At 36.2% G+C, this 15,890-nt stretch overlaps 1 protein-coding gene across 3 annotated transcripts in view; it reads right to left on the bottom strand.

Annotated features, from left to right (window-relative positions):
• Window positions 1–5,081: 5,081 nt before the first annotated feature.
• KLHL7 (kelch like family member 7) overlaps window positions 5,082–15,890 on the bottom strand; it is a 69,279-nt gene continuing 58,470 nt past the window's right edge. For all 3 annotated transcript variants that reach the window (XM_047095918.1, XM_047095920.1, XM_047095919.1), the window contains 4 exons: window positions 14,661–14,901; window positions 12,293–12,494; window positions 7,430–7,527; window positions 5,082–6,516 (listed from right to left, as the gene is read on the bottom strand). In XM_047095918.1, coding sequence (XP_046951874.1) covers window positions 6,233–6,516; window positions 7,430–7,527; window positions 12,293–12,494; window positions 14,661–14,901 — 825 coding nt within the window. In that variant the 3' untranslated portion in view covers window positions 5,082–6,232. The remainder of the gene's footprint in view (window positions 6,517–7,429; window positions 7,528–12,292; window positions 12,495–14,660; window positions 14,902–15,890) is intronic.

Raw genomic sequence — 15,890 nt, 5'->3', positions numbered from 1 at the left:
ACTTATTGAAGGTTTACAAATACAGTATAAGAGACTATATTGCAGACTTGATACCCCATCACCCAAATAGTTCCTGTATTTCCTACAAAAACATTCTCCCACATAACCACAGTGCAGTCACCAAAATCAAGACGTTAATATTTATGTACTCCTGGGGCGCCCGGGTGGCTCAGTCGTTTGAGTATCTAACTTCAGCTCAGGTTTGTGAGTTCAAGCCCCGCATGGGGCCTACTGCTGTCGGCACAGAGCCCGCTTTGGATCTTCTGTTCCCCTCTTTGCCCCTACCCTGCTCATGCGCGTGCACCCTCTCAAAAATAAACAAACACATTTATATTAAAAAAAAAAAAAGGATCCAGTTTAGAATCATTGTTGCCTTATTCATATTTCTTTAGTCGTCTTCATTCTGGAACATTTCCTCAGTATTTCCTTGATTTTCAAGAGCATAACACTATTAAAGATCTTAACACTACTTCAAGACCTTGATAGCTAGTTATTTGGTAGAAGTTCCTCAATGCAGATTTATCTGATGTTTTCTCATGATTGGATTCAGATTGAGCATCTCTGGTAGGATTATCACAGAAATGAAGCCATGGTCTTCACATTGTACCTCCCAGATTGTGCACAATTTCAATTTGTCTCACTACCTCACTCTGATCACTTGATAAGGTGGTGTGTGCCAAGCTACTTCACTCTACAATGACTCTTTTCCTTTTTGTTATTAGTAAGGACTTTGTGGGGAGATACTCTGAAAGTATAAAAATGTCATTCCTCCTCAAGCTTTTTGGTTCATTCATTCATTCATTCCTATCAGTATGGCCTCATGATTTCCAGTTTTATTCAGTGGGTTATAATCTATTAGTCATTATTTTGAGGTTCATATCTTCCCCAATTTGGCCAGTGAGAGCCCTGTAAGCTCCTTTGTTTTTTGACACATCGCATGATTCTCTGAGCACTTCTTTACTCCTTGGCCCCAAAGACTGCCAGGCTCATCTTATGCATTCCTTGATCCAGTCTTGGAATCAGCCATTTCTCCAAGGAATCTTGGGTCTTTTAATGGTACTTAGAAGCCATGATCTGAACTTTAAGTTTTCTGATTGCTGTTGTGAGGTCTTTGCTCCCAAGCCCTTTCATGGGCATTGCTAGGAAATATGTACTATAGACAGACACACATTTACACCAACACATTATTTCTGTGTCTATGTGTATTAGAAACTAGGAGTTTACACTGATAACCTCCAATTCTACCAAGATCACAGGAGTTATCTTGCTCCTGTATTTCTAACTCCCTCCTTTGATTGGAAGGAGAAACTTGGTTCCCACTGTTCACATTTGAGTAATCCCCTTGTATTAACCAGTTTCTCATTGTGGCCACTGACTTGTCCATGCAAACACCAACATGTGTAAGGACTCTGCTGGGTTATCAAAGACCTAAAATAACGTCAGTGGTGGCTGAAGCTGTGAGGGTGAGCATGGTGGTGTGTGAAGGTAGAGAGATGGGCAAGCCCAGATCCCAATGGAGATCATCTTGGTGGAGTGCTGTGTGAGACAATAGAGCATAGGGCCAATGGATGCAGAATTCAGTAGTGATCAGTCAGGGAAGGAGGAGGTGGAAAAATCAGGAGTGGGGTCACAGGAAGGAATTCTGATTTCAAGATGGCGGAGTGAAAATACTAATGCCCCCTCCCCTTTCCTCTTAAAAATCATCTCAAAATAAGAGGGAAAAGCAAAAACACCATCTTTCATTATACTAGGAGATAACCAAAATCTCAAACCACAATTTATGAGGACTGAATGCACATGGAAGAATATTCAATTACTTAGAAGATCAAATATCTATAGGGTGCATGCTGATGTCCCTAGAGAAGGCTGAAAAGCCTCAGGAACTAAAAGCCTCTAGGTAACCAGAGAAGAGTAGCCTGAAAGTCTGTAAGTGGTGAAGTTAGAATCTAGCTCCATAAATCCACCTAGTGAGGCAACTATTCGTACCTGATGGGAGATAGGTTTTTTTCTTGGAAAAAAAAAGGGGCGGGTGGGGTGACAGGGGTAACCAGAGAGGCCTCAGAATCCAGGACATCAACGACAAAGGGGAAATTATGGTACTGACAAAGCAACCTATGTTTATTGTCCCCTTTGCCTGAGCTCCAGAAATCCTGCAGCCAGGCTTACAGTCCCCTTTTTCCCCAACTTGCCCTCCCCACCCAAGGTCCAGGAGTTTGGAAGTTTATTTTTTTTGAGAATCAAACATCTCAGAAAAGTATCTATGAATCTCCGATAGATCCCCAACAAAAATAAGTGGCCAGTTCCTCATCATATGACGAATCTCACTGATAAGTTTTACTTTTTTATAATTGTTTTTACAAGTTTATTTATTTTGAGAGAGAATGGGGGGGTGCGGAAGCAGAAAGAGGGGGACAGAGGTTCCTGAAGCAGGCTTGGTACTGACAGCAAAGAGACCAACATGGGGCTTGAACTCATGAACTGTGAGATCATGACCTGAGCCAAGGTCAGATGCTTAATTGACTGAGCCACCCAGGTGCATCAAAGCTCACTGAAAATTAAGCCCACCTCTGTACACAAAAATTATTTTTAAATGTCTCATTTTAAATATAAATACACAGCCAGGGATCAGATATTTGTGTAAAGACTCCAACAGAAAAGAGCAAACAGAAAAAGAAGAGTAAACTGAATGATATCAAGGTGTATAGAAAACGTTAAAGAAACTAAAGTATCCCCAGGACAGAATACTATAGGAAAGAATATTTTTTTAAAAGTGTTCTTAGAAATTAAACATGGCTAGTGAAAACAAATTCAATAGAGGGTTGGAAGATAAAGTCAGAGAAATCCCGTACAAGAACTGACTAAACCATATCCTGAACCCAATTACTGTTGTTATGAGAGGAGGCTTAAAGGTCTGGGAACTAAAAAGCTTTCTAGTTAGTAACATTTCAGACAATTTCCCAGCATAGACTTTAAAATTTTTATTTCTCCCAAAAATAGCCTTGCAAAGGAGGAAGTTAGGAAGGTGAAGATAAATTCAAACTTTTAAGTCTTTGGAGACAAATGTAAGAGTGTTAAAGGATTTATCACGATGAAAGATGCAGCCTGAAATTGTCTTTCATTTTACCAAATTATTGGGGCTTAATTTGGTGTCATGTTGGAATGGACTGAATTTTCTGACATTGTGGGTATATGTTAATGGCATCACCCATCACCCTTAAAAAGCAAAATTTCCTCCAAATATTTCCCTTACCCTGGCCTATGCGGCAAATCTCAAATTTTTGCTGTTAACAGTATATAAGGCAAAAGGAACATAGACTGCTTGGTTAATATGTGTTTATTTAATGGCTTATTTTTGTGATTCAAAATTTCCTTTAAGATTGTAGGTCAGGAAAGCTAGGTCAAAATTGTAATTGAGTACTGTTTTTTTATAGCAGCATTTTTTGAAGACATTAAACTTTTTATGTTCAAGTTGTGATTTTTAAAATTTCAACTAAACTTCTGTCATCAAAATCGTGTCACTGCAAAGGATATAGTATTAACATATCACATGGTGATGAAAAAGAAAGTAGAGACCTTTATATGAAGGACAGGAATTTTGTGGGGAGGAAAAAGGAATAGAAAAAATACTTGCCGATATATCATGTCATCATTACTCATTATCCTGGCATTGACAATTTTGCAGATTATTTCCAAGGCAGAAAATAGGTACTAATTAGTAATTACTAAGATTACTAACACCACCCCCCTCCCCCCAAACCACTTCATTACAATACATCAAATCTCTCTACATACTTACAGTGTGTTCTGGTCAGTTGATAAAGCCTAAAGAAAAGGCTAGTCTGTTTAAAAGATTTCACATAGGGGGTGCCTTAGTTGGTTAAGCGTCCAACTTCAGCTCAGGTCATGATCTCAGTTTGTGAGTTTGAGCCCCGACTGCTATCAGTGCAGAGCCTGCTTCAGATCCTCTGTCTCCCTCTCTCTCTCTGCCCCCTCCCATGCTCTCTCTCAAAGACAAACATAATTTAAAAAATAAAATATTTCAAAGAGTGCTGCATATTCCATATAGGAGATTATTGTATTAAATTAAGTAATATAACCAAATCATGTTAAATGGATGTTCTGCCCTCAAAGAAATTAAACTGGACATTTTTTTTCTAACTCAATTTCACAAAATTCACAACCCAACATAAAAATATTCAAGATAGGCAAATCCAGAGATGGAAAGATTAATGGTTGTCTTGTTTGGGGTATGTAATCAGGATGGATAATGTCCCCCTATAATTCATGTCCACTTGGAAATTCAGACTGTGACCTTATCTGCAAACAGGGTCTCAGCAGATGTTATTAGTTAAGATCATACTAGACTGAGGGAGGGTAGGTTAGATACAATGACTACTGTCCTTATAACCCCACACCAAGACACAGAGACACATAGGAAAGGACATGTGAAGACAGAGGCAGTGATTTTAATGATGCAATTTCAAGTCAATGAATGCCAAGGGTTTCCAACAACCACCAGAAGCTAGGGGAGAGGTGTGGGCACTTTCTGCCTCAGAGCCTCTACCCAGAAGGAGGCAACTCTGTCAACAACCCGATTTAGGACTTTTGGCCTCTTAAACTGAGAAAGAATAAATTTCTGTTGTTTTAAAGTCACCAAGTTTGTGGTAATTCATTATAGGAGCCACAGGAAACTAATAGAGGGGACAACGGGGACTGATGGCTAATGCGTATGGGGTTTCTTCTCTGTGGTGATGAAAATGTTCCAAAATTGTGATGCTGACTGCACAAGTCTGTGAGTATATTAAAGACCACTGAATGGTATACTTTAAATGGGTGCATTGTAGGATATGTAAATTACATTTCAAGAAAAGTGTTATGTGCATTAAAAACCCTACATAAATAAAAATACTATCACTATGCTTTTTATAATTTCTTTTTCATTTGAACATTTTTAGGATTTAAGATAACCCCCATATAAATAAAACAATGAAGATCAAAACAGAAACAATGGTTCACAAGTTTTAAAAACAACCGTTGCCTAACACATTTAAAATGAAAGATGAATAAAACTTGGCAGTCTATTTTAAGTTAAAAAATATTTAATATAATTGGATAAAAACACTGATGGTGACAGCTTTACATGGCTCATTCCATACATTCCATAATGTAAAAGGGCAAAACATTACTAGGAAAGAAATGAGTAGTTGGGTTTGTAAAAGATTTATTGACCACATAAAAGCAATTAATACGAGATGACAAACATTTAACTCAAATTATTACAAAACTTTTAGGAGATACCTGGGTCAAACCTCTCTGATGCGTCCTGCTAACAAAAAGAAATCATGTATCTTTTTAAATCCATAAGAAGTTCAAAGTCAACATTGATATTGTATAGCTATCAGTGCTATTCTAGTAACCTAGAAATTTGCTATAAATAGCTTTATCTTTTGCTAATCATTCTTACTATGATTTTATTTTATTTAACAGTGAGTGAAGAGGCATAATCATTTTTTAACCACGGGGTAAAACAGTACTATAAATTAACTGGCGTGCTAGGCTTGACATTTTGTGTTTAAAAGATGGAATATATTTAATTGAATATATTTCATGAGGACTTGTTTCTAAGCCCAAAATGTGTTTATGAAGTTTTGTGAGAGAATATGTGTATGCCTTGACTCACTCTGGCTTGCTTTTAAAATGGAATAAATTTGGCACTAAATGGAACAAATGAAGACAAGCAAAACTAGGTGAGACTAAGCTGCTTCATCGGAGTTGCCTGTCTTGACTTACACTTCATACTATGTCTTCGTTCTTGACTGAACAGAAACAAGTAGACCTACCTACATAGCACTTCTATGATGTATGAAAATAGAATCTAGAGCTAAGATGAGACTGCTTCACTGACGAGCCAATCCCCACTCTGCCATAATCATAATTACACATGTAAAATTCATTCAAGAATTTGTATTTTCACCAAATGCTTATGATTTTTCAAGTTTTCTCACTAGGTATGTCTTGGTTAAGTGGCCAGCTAAAATATGGTCTTTGAATTAAGTAAGGAAATTCATATAAAAGAAACATCTATTTTATAGCGATCTTACTTTACTTGAAATTTCCTTAAAAACAAAACAAAACAAAACACCAAACTAAACCTTTGTAACCAAACTCTTGGAACAAAGCACTGGTGGCCATATTTTTGAGTCTCCAATAAATCTTGAAGTCCATTCACTTTTCATGTTTCAAGTGTTTCTTCATTTGCTCCACAAGTATCAACAACACAAATTAAACAACTTGTTACTGGAAAAGCTCGGACTTTGGAGTTGGCAACCCATTTGTCTGTCTCAGTATTATATTCAAGGATGTGTCCTAATCGACCCACACCTTGAAAACCCGCCAAGACATAGACTATAGAGCCAACTGCTGCACACTTCACTGTTACACCCTTCCATGGCATTGGTGAGACCATCTTCCATTCGTTTAATTTAATATCATAATATTCCACGTTGTCCAGGCCACCTTCAAAAGAATAAAATTACGTGAACGACTATATGAACAATTCTAAGATCTCTTAAAGTATTATTTTTTCGCATTTTCCCAACATTTTATTGCGAACATTTTCAAACATGCAGAACAGTTAAGAATCTTACAATGAATGCCCAGAAATCTACCATCTATTCTTATTTTTACTTTAACATAATACAAATTTAACTTAATTTTTACTTGTTGGTTTAGAATCCTAAATATTTATATTTATTTTGCAAAATTAAAAATGTTCTATCTGTTCTGGAAAAGTAAATCAGTGGATTCTCCTTCTGATTAACTTTGATTATAATTATTCAAATTATCCTTCTGCCATTTATTAATTTAGCAACGGTGAGAGACAGGAAAAGGGAAAGGTATTTCTTTGTTATATATTTAAGTAATGCTAAAAGGTACTAAAATGAGGTTTGTGGACTATAGATTCAGTCCAGATTCTCCATAAGATTTTTTACCATAAATTATTTAAGAAAGTAAAAAGTCAAATTTACTTATTTAAAAAATAGTAATATTGGTATTTTCATGCAAATTTTAAAAATGTTTAGGAAATTATGCCATGCAGGGTCTGTATACAAATCTTAAAACTTGTATTTAAAGTTTTTTTTTTTTTTTTTTTAATTCCAATGTTTCTGTTACTCAATAAGTTCTTTGGTTATTATGATACTACTACCCAGGAAATGTGTGAGGTGGACATTACCTACATTTCATGGACAGCAATGTTAAATACACTGCAATGTCTCATAAAATAGTTCCCAGAAACTATAAAAATAAGTATAATAATGTGTGTGATAAATGCTTGTATTTAGATTTTAAGAAATGTTTACAAAATTTAAGAGAAGGAGGGCTCAGCAAATTCACTGGGAAAGTTAAACAGTGAATTAATATCACATACCCAAGCCATTCTGACCACCTACAGCAAATATCTTGTCTTTTACAAATACCAGTCCATGATTCTTCCTGGCCTCAATCATTGGACACAGCTCAGTCCATCTGAAAATAAAAGAAAGTTTTTAGAGTACTTGTTCACAGGAAGTAAAGTACTCATACTAATTTATAAGAAAGGTTTGTTATCCCAATTAAAGTGATCATTTACCACTCACCTATGTGTTCACACACAAATACACACACCTGAGAGGTTAGAAAACAAAAGTCTAACGTGGTTTTGAGGAATTTATTTAAAGGTCAGGTAAATGGGGATTTTACTCCTTTCAACTTCGATAGAGTATGAGAAATAGAGAATATCTGGAGACTGCTAACACGTCTTTGGAGGAAATCCAATCCCTGTAGTTCACAATAATTTGTTAAAATGGTAACAAAAAGAAAAAAAAAAGGGAAGGTATTTAAGTATAAAATACTAATATTGTCACACATGGTTTTAATTAATATTTATGTATGAGTAAAATACAAATTTAACACTGGGCTCTAGCAATCAGCAAATGAGTAGTATCTGTTACTATTCACATGTCCACCTTCAAATGTACACTTGAACTTTAGGCAGCTCTAGTAACAAAAGTACTGTCACTGTGTCTAATTTAATACCTTATTAGCATGTTATTTTGTTCACAGCCACTACTATATGTAATGAGACTGAGAATATAAACGTGGACACAAGTGTCGAAGAATACTAAATCATAGCTAACAGCCTCATACACACAGACAACTGTTACTTTTTTCTATGAGACTCAATCCCTTCTTTTGCATATAATCCAATATACCCAATTGACATTTCTGACTGTGAAGGGAGTACTGGCACACAGGCTTGTTTGTGTCTCAACAGCTAACATATCAAAAGTCTCCAAGCAAAAACAAACAGGAAATTGGACATAAGTGTAACTCTTTAATATGATTACTTATATCTCTTATTTAAAAAATTTTTTTCTTTAAATTTTGAGAGAGAGAGAGAGAGAGAGAGAGCGCACGAGCAGGGGAGGGACAGAGAGAGGGAGTCACAGAATTCAAAGCAGGCTCCAGGCTCTGAGCTGTAGGCATAGAGCCCGACGTGGGGCTCGAACTCACAAACCGTGAGATCATGACCTGAGCCAAAGTTGGACACTTAACCAACTTACCCGCCCAGGCACCCCTATCTCTTCTTTTAAAAGTTAAATTTATAATTTTTTCAAAATAATTAGGACATAATGATTAACTGAAATATTAGCAACTGTTTTGTTGCTTTATATCTATAAATTTTGTTTGTTTTAAAAGATATTTGAAAGTCACCACTCTCATTTTCAGAGCACTCTGTAAGGTGAGGTGGACAACACACTGGTCCTTTTTTTTTTTTTTCAGGGTAAATACACATGCTCGCCCATGCTGGTCTTTTCCAGCAAACAGCTCAGACATGGGAGCCACACTGGACCTCCACTGCCTTTCCACGCAGTGAGCTTCAGATGGTGAGCTGTCAAAATGCAATAAACATAGTATTTGACTTGGAAAAATTCAAAATATATACCCCTTTCTTCTCCACATATGTCCGTGATATAAAGAGTGTATTTGTATGTATGGTAGGTGGTCTGATGCTAATGATGGTTTGACTTACGATTTTTTGACTTTATGATAATGCAAAAGTGAAACACATACAGTAGAAACTGTGCTTCACATTTTGAATTCTGATCTTTTCATGGGCCAGCTGTACGATACTCTCTCGTGATGCTGGCCAGCAGCAGTGAGCCACAGCTCCCAGTCAGCCAGATGATCACAAGGGTGAACAACTGATACACTTAGGACCATCCCGTACTTGTACAGCCATTCCGCTTTTCACGTCCAGTATTCAATATATCACATGACCTATTCAATACATTATAAAATAGTTTTTGTGTTAACTGATTTTGCCCAACTGTAGGCTACTGTAAGTGTTTTGAGCATGTTTAAGGTAGGCTAGGCTAAGCTATGATGTCCAGGTTAGGTGGAGTAAGTGCATTTGCAAGGTAACAATATTTTCAACTTACATTGGGTTTATCAGGATGTAACCCCACTGTAAGTAGAGGAAGATCTTTGTAGCTAAGTCTCCTGAAGGTTTAGAGTAGGAAGTTTCCCAAAATACATTTTCTTCTTCCTGTAATTTCATATGTGGAGTATGTACTGTGTCCATGCTCTCCCCAACCTGAACTTTAGTGTTTAGAAGTTTTTCTTAAAGTTCTGACTGCATAAACTGTGTCATGTTGTTTCCACAGGCTTCATTTCTTAGCTTCTAATTAAACCAGTTACAAAACACTTAAAAAAGGAAATCACTGTAGCATATAACTTTTCATTTTGGGATGTGAATCATTATAGTCACACTAGCTTTTCACTTAGGGTAAAGTTAAGGGCATTGAAGAGAATATAGAGAATTCAGGTTTCATACATAAGCTCAATATATACAAAAGAAATGCTAAGTTGTGTAAGTTTTAAAATATTCCCCTAAATTGAATGTATTGATCCAGTTTTAAAAAATATTGAGGTTGTAGGCGCGCCTGGATGGCTCAGTCGGTTGGGCGTCCGACTTCGGCTCGGGTTATGATCTCATAGTTCGTGCATTCGAGCCCCGCACTGGGCTCTGTGCTGACAGCTCGGAGCCTGGAGCCTGCTTTGGATTCAGTCTCCTTCTCTCTCTCTACCCCTCCCCAACTTGTGCTCTGTCACTCTCTGTCTCTCAAAAATAAGTAAGTAAATAATAATAATAATAATAATAATAATAATAATAATAATAAAATATTGAGGTTGCAGAGGTGCCCGGGTGGCTCAGTCAGTTAAGCATCCAACTCTGGATTTCAGCTCAGGTCATGCATGATCTGATGGTGTGTGAGACTGAGCCCCATGTAGAGTTCTGCACCGGCCTGCTTGGGATTCTCTCTCTCTCTGCCCTTCCCCAGCTACTGCTCTTGCTCTCTATCTCTCAAAAATAAATAACTTTAAAAAAAATATTGAGGGGCAGAATTCCTTTATACTTCTTCCCTGCTGCTATGAATAAGAATATACTAATTTACACTGACAGTGCCTGAATAAAGATCTCAAAATTTAGAATCCTGGTGTTTATCTGGTATGGGTTCTACTTTAAGAGATTTTTTTAGAAATGAAAAAAATAATTAGGCAGCAGGATGAATGAGACCACAGTTTTCCAACTAATATGCAGTACTAGTTTTTGAGCATAAAATTTCTCAGAGGCAAAGCAGAGGAGGGAAGAGAGTTGGCATACACCCCCCTCCTGTAATTTGGGACAAGATGGGGTGGATAGCTCAGCTGATGGATGATGGGATGAGATAAGGGGTATCCCCAGGGTGTTCTGGCAAGTACAAAGGTATATTTTGAAAAACACTGAGGAATAGTAAATTTGATGATCTCTGAGAGATTTTCTAGTCTCAACACTTCAGCAAAGGTAAGTTTCAAGATAAGTTGCTTTCAATTCTATTACTAGCACTGGTAACCCGCTGGGCAAAAAAAATGAGAAAAGAACAACTGTAACTGCAGCTTTGTTTGGGGAAGGAATTACTGATTTTAAATCCTTTAAAAATAGGTGGAAGTGTAAGTAAATAATGGTACATGGCTAATCACATTTTGTAATTATTACTTTTCACTAAAAAAACCAAACCAAAACAAAAAAAATAAACAAAAAAAATAACAAAAATAACAAAATAACAAAATAACAAAAACAATAAAAAACAATAAACAAACAAAAAAAAAACAATAGCTGGAGTAGAAGACTTCTATGTTTTATAAGCTGGCAATATTTCCTAAATGTAAAACTTGAACGTAAGACTTATGGTGCAGTTCTTTGGCATAATGTTTAAGTTGAACATATTTACCTAATAATTGGTTCTGGTAAAGGAAGAACAATGCTTTCAAATCAGTAAGTTACTTGTCTTATCAAATCTCTTTGGCTGCTTCTGAGTATCAAAAAAAAGGTCTGACTTGGATATTACCCGTGGTCATTTCCTTATTAGTTTAATGGCATTTTACTTACCCATGCCCCCTACTGTTCAGTAATTTGCACATTAGCTTTGTCTTTGTCTACATTGAACAGGTTCCATCATTAATTATAAGGTCAGAAAAGCTGCCTAACCATTTATTTCTTTAGCATTTTGTCTTTAAAAAAGCAGTTACTTACTTCCTGGATTTAAGAATAGTCTTACTGGAAAAATATGTATCTACCCATACAAACTCAGAATTAAGACATTATACCTAGGAGTACAATTTATTAATGATACAAACCAATCAATATATGATATTCCCAATTAAAGGCAAATTTACTACTGATCATAAATTTTTCCCTCTCCTCCCCTACATTTCCTGACCTCAAACAAAAGTATTTTATGACTTTGATGAATCAAGTCATACTTGTCCCATTCACAGCATTTGCGGCACAAACAAGAACAGAAAGAGAGCAGCTCCCACAGGGTATATAAGGTCAAGCCATTTCTTAAAGCATAGAGGAGTGGTCCAGGCCATGAATGTCCCAAACCTAGCACATTCCCAAGCGTATGCACATTCTTGATACGAGAACTAAATTCTTCTGTTGGGCTCCTTTGCCTTTTGCCATCTTCTTCCTCTGAGCTTACATACAATTAACTGAAAGAAGACTTTTTTTTTGTTTATACAGTGTAGTTTTAATGAGTTATGCATAAGGTTATTCCCACACACTTCTACACATAAGTTTACAAACCCTTATATCTAAAGAACAATGTTACTTAAAAGATGTATTATACCCAGTGTGATTTCAATGACTTAAGAACAGGTCTGTTCTTGCATGATTTTAAAATAGGACTTTTAAACTGATACATACGTTTCTGTGGCAGGATCATAAACCTCACAGGAATTCAGCACGCGCCCAGAAACATTGTTCCCTAAACTTCCACCACAAACATAGATCAGGCCGTTGGCTTCCACCATCCCGTGGCTGCAGCGCTGAGTCAACATGCTGGGCTTTGTGTGCCAGCTTTCAGTTCTTGTATCATAGCACTCAAATAAATACAGCGCTGAGTTTCCTGTAAAAGAAAAGGCCCAACCAGACTTAGCTTAGTGTGTGTGTGGGCTTGGAGTGAGCTGATTGTAGAAGTAAGTCACTAGTTACTGGAGGGAGGAATTTACAGTTGTAGAGTCTTTTCTAAACTTAATTAACAATAACAGCAAAATGTAGGAATAGCTTTAAGAAAAAGCTAACCCTGTTTGTATAGACCTTAGAAAATATTTAAAAAAAAAAAAAAGGATCTGCTGAAGATACTTATTTATTGGTAATTAATTTAGGAAAAGAAATTGGTTTGAATTCAGAAGAAAAATTAAATAAATAACATTATGTATGTCTTCAAGCCCAGTTATGCATGATGGGAATTATCCAAACTTCAAATGTCTATAGAGGAGAAAACCATAGTTATTTATAGATGATAAATCCATACCTTAAACTCTGAAAACTATGATCTGATAATATTCTAAGGATTATAATTTAACATTCCGTAATAGTCACTGCACCATTAACAAAACTATTCTTCCTGACTACTCTTAGTGGTTGTGTGAGTAAGCCCTGAAGTCATGCTGGGCCATTCTGAAGTATATTCTCAAGGTACCACTGCATGACTCTGGTGTAATTTGATTATACGTTTTAATAGCAAAACATATATTCATCCTGTTTTGCAACTTCTGCAAGTTATAGGGGCTCAATAGAGAATTTTAGAAATAATACTAATGAAGAAACAGGTGCTTTTTTCCTTCCGAAGAAAAACGTTAAAATTTAACCAAATGATTTCTCATCTCCCACTCTTCTGGACTTTGCTAATGCTTAACAACACCCTTATAATTCTCAACCACAACCAAGGTCTACAGAAGGCAAAATTCAGGGAATAACAAATGGAAGAAGCAACCATCCTGATTAACATTAACTTCTTTTTAACTTTTAGAACATTTTCAATTTGATAGATTCAATTGGTTGATATTAAGGGGAAATACAGAGTATGTGGCAGATATAAGAAATTGCTATTTAAGTAAAAAACTCAGTAATTGCTGAAGAAGTAAAGTTACATATTATACTTTCTATAAAAAGTGTATCTATAGAACAGTTACTTTCTATTATCTTTAGTATTTATTGTGTTTGAAATATGTCTTCATAGACATTCTATAAAGAATGCTTTTAAAGGGGGGAAAAGAAAAAAAAGAAAAAAAAGAAAGGGGGGAAAGGTCACTTCTTAAGTCACATTTTAAAAATCTTTAATTTTTCTGGGTTTCTTGGGTGTCACGAGGATGAGTGTCCAACTCTTGATTTTGGCTCAGGTTGTGATCGAGCCCTGTATGGGCTCCCATGCTGACAGCACGGAGCCTGCTTGGGATTCTTTCTCTCCCTTTCTCTCAGACCCTCCCCAGTGCTTGTTCATGCTCCCTCTCTTTCAAAATAAACTTAAAAAAAAAAACCTTCCAATTTTCTAATATTTTAGAATCTAAATATTTTTGACATCTAGTGGGGGAGTAAAAACATCAAACAGATAAATATGCTGACCAAAAGTAAAACATTCTCTGGCCTAATATAAAATTATCAAAGAAAATAAAGACTTAATTAACATTTAAATTCTGTACCTTAGGTTTACTTGGTCTTCCTAGTTTTCTTTATAAACCCATTATTTAGCTAAAGAAATTATCTGAAAAGGTGAAAGCATGTAAATGCTATTATATATCCAGTCTGCGCCTAGAATATTCATTTAGAAAAACTACTCATTTAGAAAAAGACCACTCCTGATGCTAACAAATTATCCATTAAAGAGAAAGGTGTTTTACACCCAAGCCCATATGCTGTTCTAAAAAGGCAATATAGATTTTAAAAGCAAGAATGTAGTAAAGAGATCTTAAAGAGTCTATGAGTGAGCCACACTCTGAAATCGTTAAAGCAAATATTATGTATATTAAAGCAATCTACATAGAACTAAAATCTAGACGGCATGAGAGAAAAATGGGACAGTTAACGTAACTTAGGAAGCTGAAGTTCTTGTAAAATTAACGAAGTAAGGTAAACCTTCAGGGAAATGGGCTGTACAATGTGACAGATGTGTATGTAAGTTATGTTAAAAAGACCATACCAGTTGTTTATATAAATATGAAAAGCCAAGAAACTTTACCAAGATACTTGGTAAAACACTTTTTGCAAACAAAGATACCGAGTAAGTCCTTACCGACTTCGGAACCTCCAGATGTATAAATTTTGCCTTCCGCAGCACAGGCAGCAAGGCTGTCTCGAGGTGTCGGAGGGCCCAGTTTGGAATACCAGCTATCCTTCACGACATTGTAGCAATCCATTCGTTTTATGGGGAAAAGCTGTGAGCCCCCCAAAATGTACACTACGTTGTCCCAAAACACACATGCTGCATCCCTTCGTTTTTCAAAGGGGCAGCGGATGTCTGTCCAGCTATAATCCTGTAACAGGAAAAAAATGGTCAGTAATGCAAAACTTATCAGATGATAAGATGATCTTATCTTATTGATCAGATGAGGCATTGATCTGATGAGGCAAATCGATACAGATGAGGCAAAGACATAGTTGAGAAAATGCAAAATATGAGTTTGTTAATTTACTAGAGTACATATCACAATGTTTGGCTTGAGACATTATCTAACTTAATCTTGTGTGATTTCTTCAGAATGTCAGTTAGGTGGGGGCAGAGGGCGAGAGGAAGATAGTGGCTGCTTTGGGTGTTTTCTGGCTCCAGATTAAATGGTCACACATTTGAATGCATCCCTACCACCAGTCTCCTATTCCTTCTGTTACTAAGCATAATAATACAAGAAAATTCTAAAATAAGTGAAGTACTTTTGTTACTTAGACAAAGGCCCATTTCAAATGTAACTCTAGCCATCCCTTCCCTGCCAGATACACTGAGAGATGTAAATAATCATTGGCTAACATGAAGTTTAAGGTGCTGTGATCTTCCTGACATCTAAGGCGAGAAGGTATTTTGTGGACTTCTTTAATATTAACTTTTTAAAAATATTCAGTTGAGCCAGTTTATTCAGATGGACTCTTAAAGCTGTGATATTTACTATGGAATACTTGAAGAATCTGTTTCAACTAGTCTGGAAGCTCACTTTTTTCTTCCCAGTGATTAAAAATGAGCACATAATCAGTACTTCACAATAAGGGTGGTTCACAGCACCATTTAGTTTGCTCACTAGGTCTGATACATCCAAGGATACCTTTTTCTGTGTAAATGTATGGGGATTCTCCCAAAGCTACAGCATCTTTGATTCCACCACCCCCCCTCCTTTTTTTTTTTTTTTTTTTTGAACAAGGAAGCTATAGTGTTTCTGCTGCTTTCTGAAAATGTCTAAAAATAATTTGGGTCTGGCAGAAATCCAAACAATTCCTGCTGTCACTGAGCAAACAGTGTGTGTGTGATTATTAACGC

This window comes from Lynx rufus, unplaced genomic scaffold (genome assembly GCF_022079265.1).
Source record: "Lynx rufus isolate CCGP_SWC_20201006 ecotype Redwood Valley unplaced genomic scaffold, mLynRuf1.p SCAF_4, whole genome shotgun sequence".
Classification (NCBI taxonomy): Eukaryota; Metazoa; Chordata; class Mammalia; order Carnivora; family Felidae; genus Lynx; species Lynx rufus.
The sequence above is the reverse complement of the archived record's forward strand: the minus strand, read 5'-3'. Positions and strand labels throughout refer to the sequence as shown.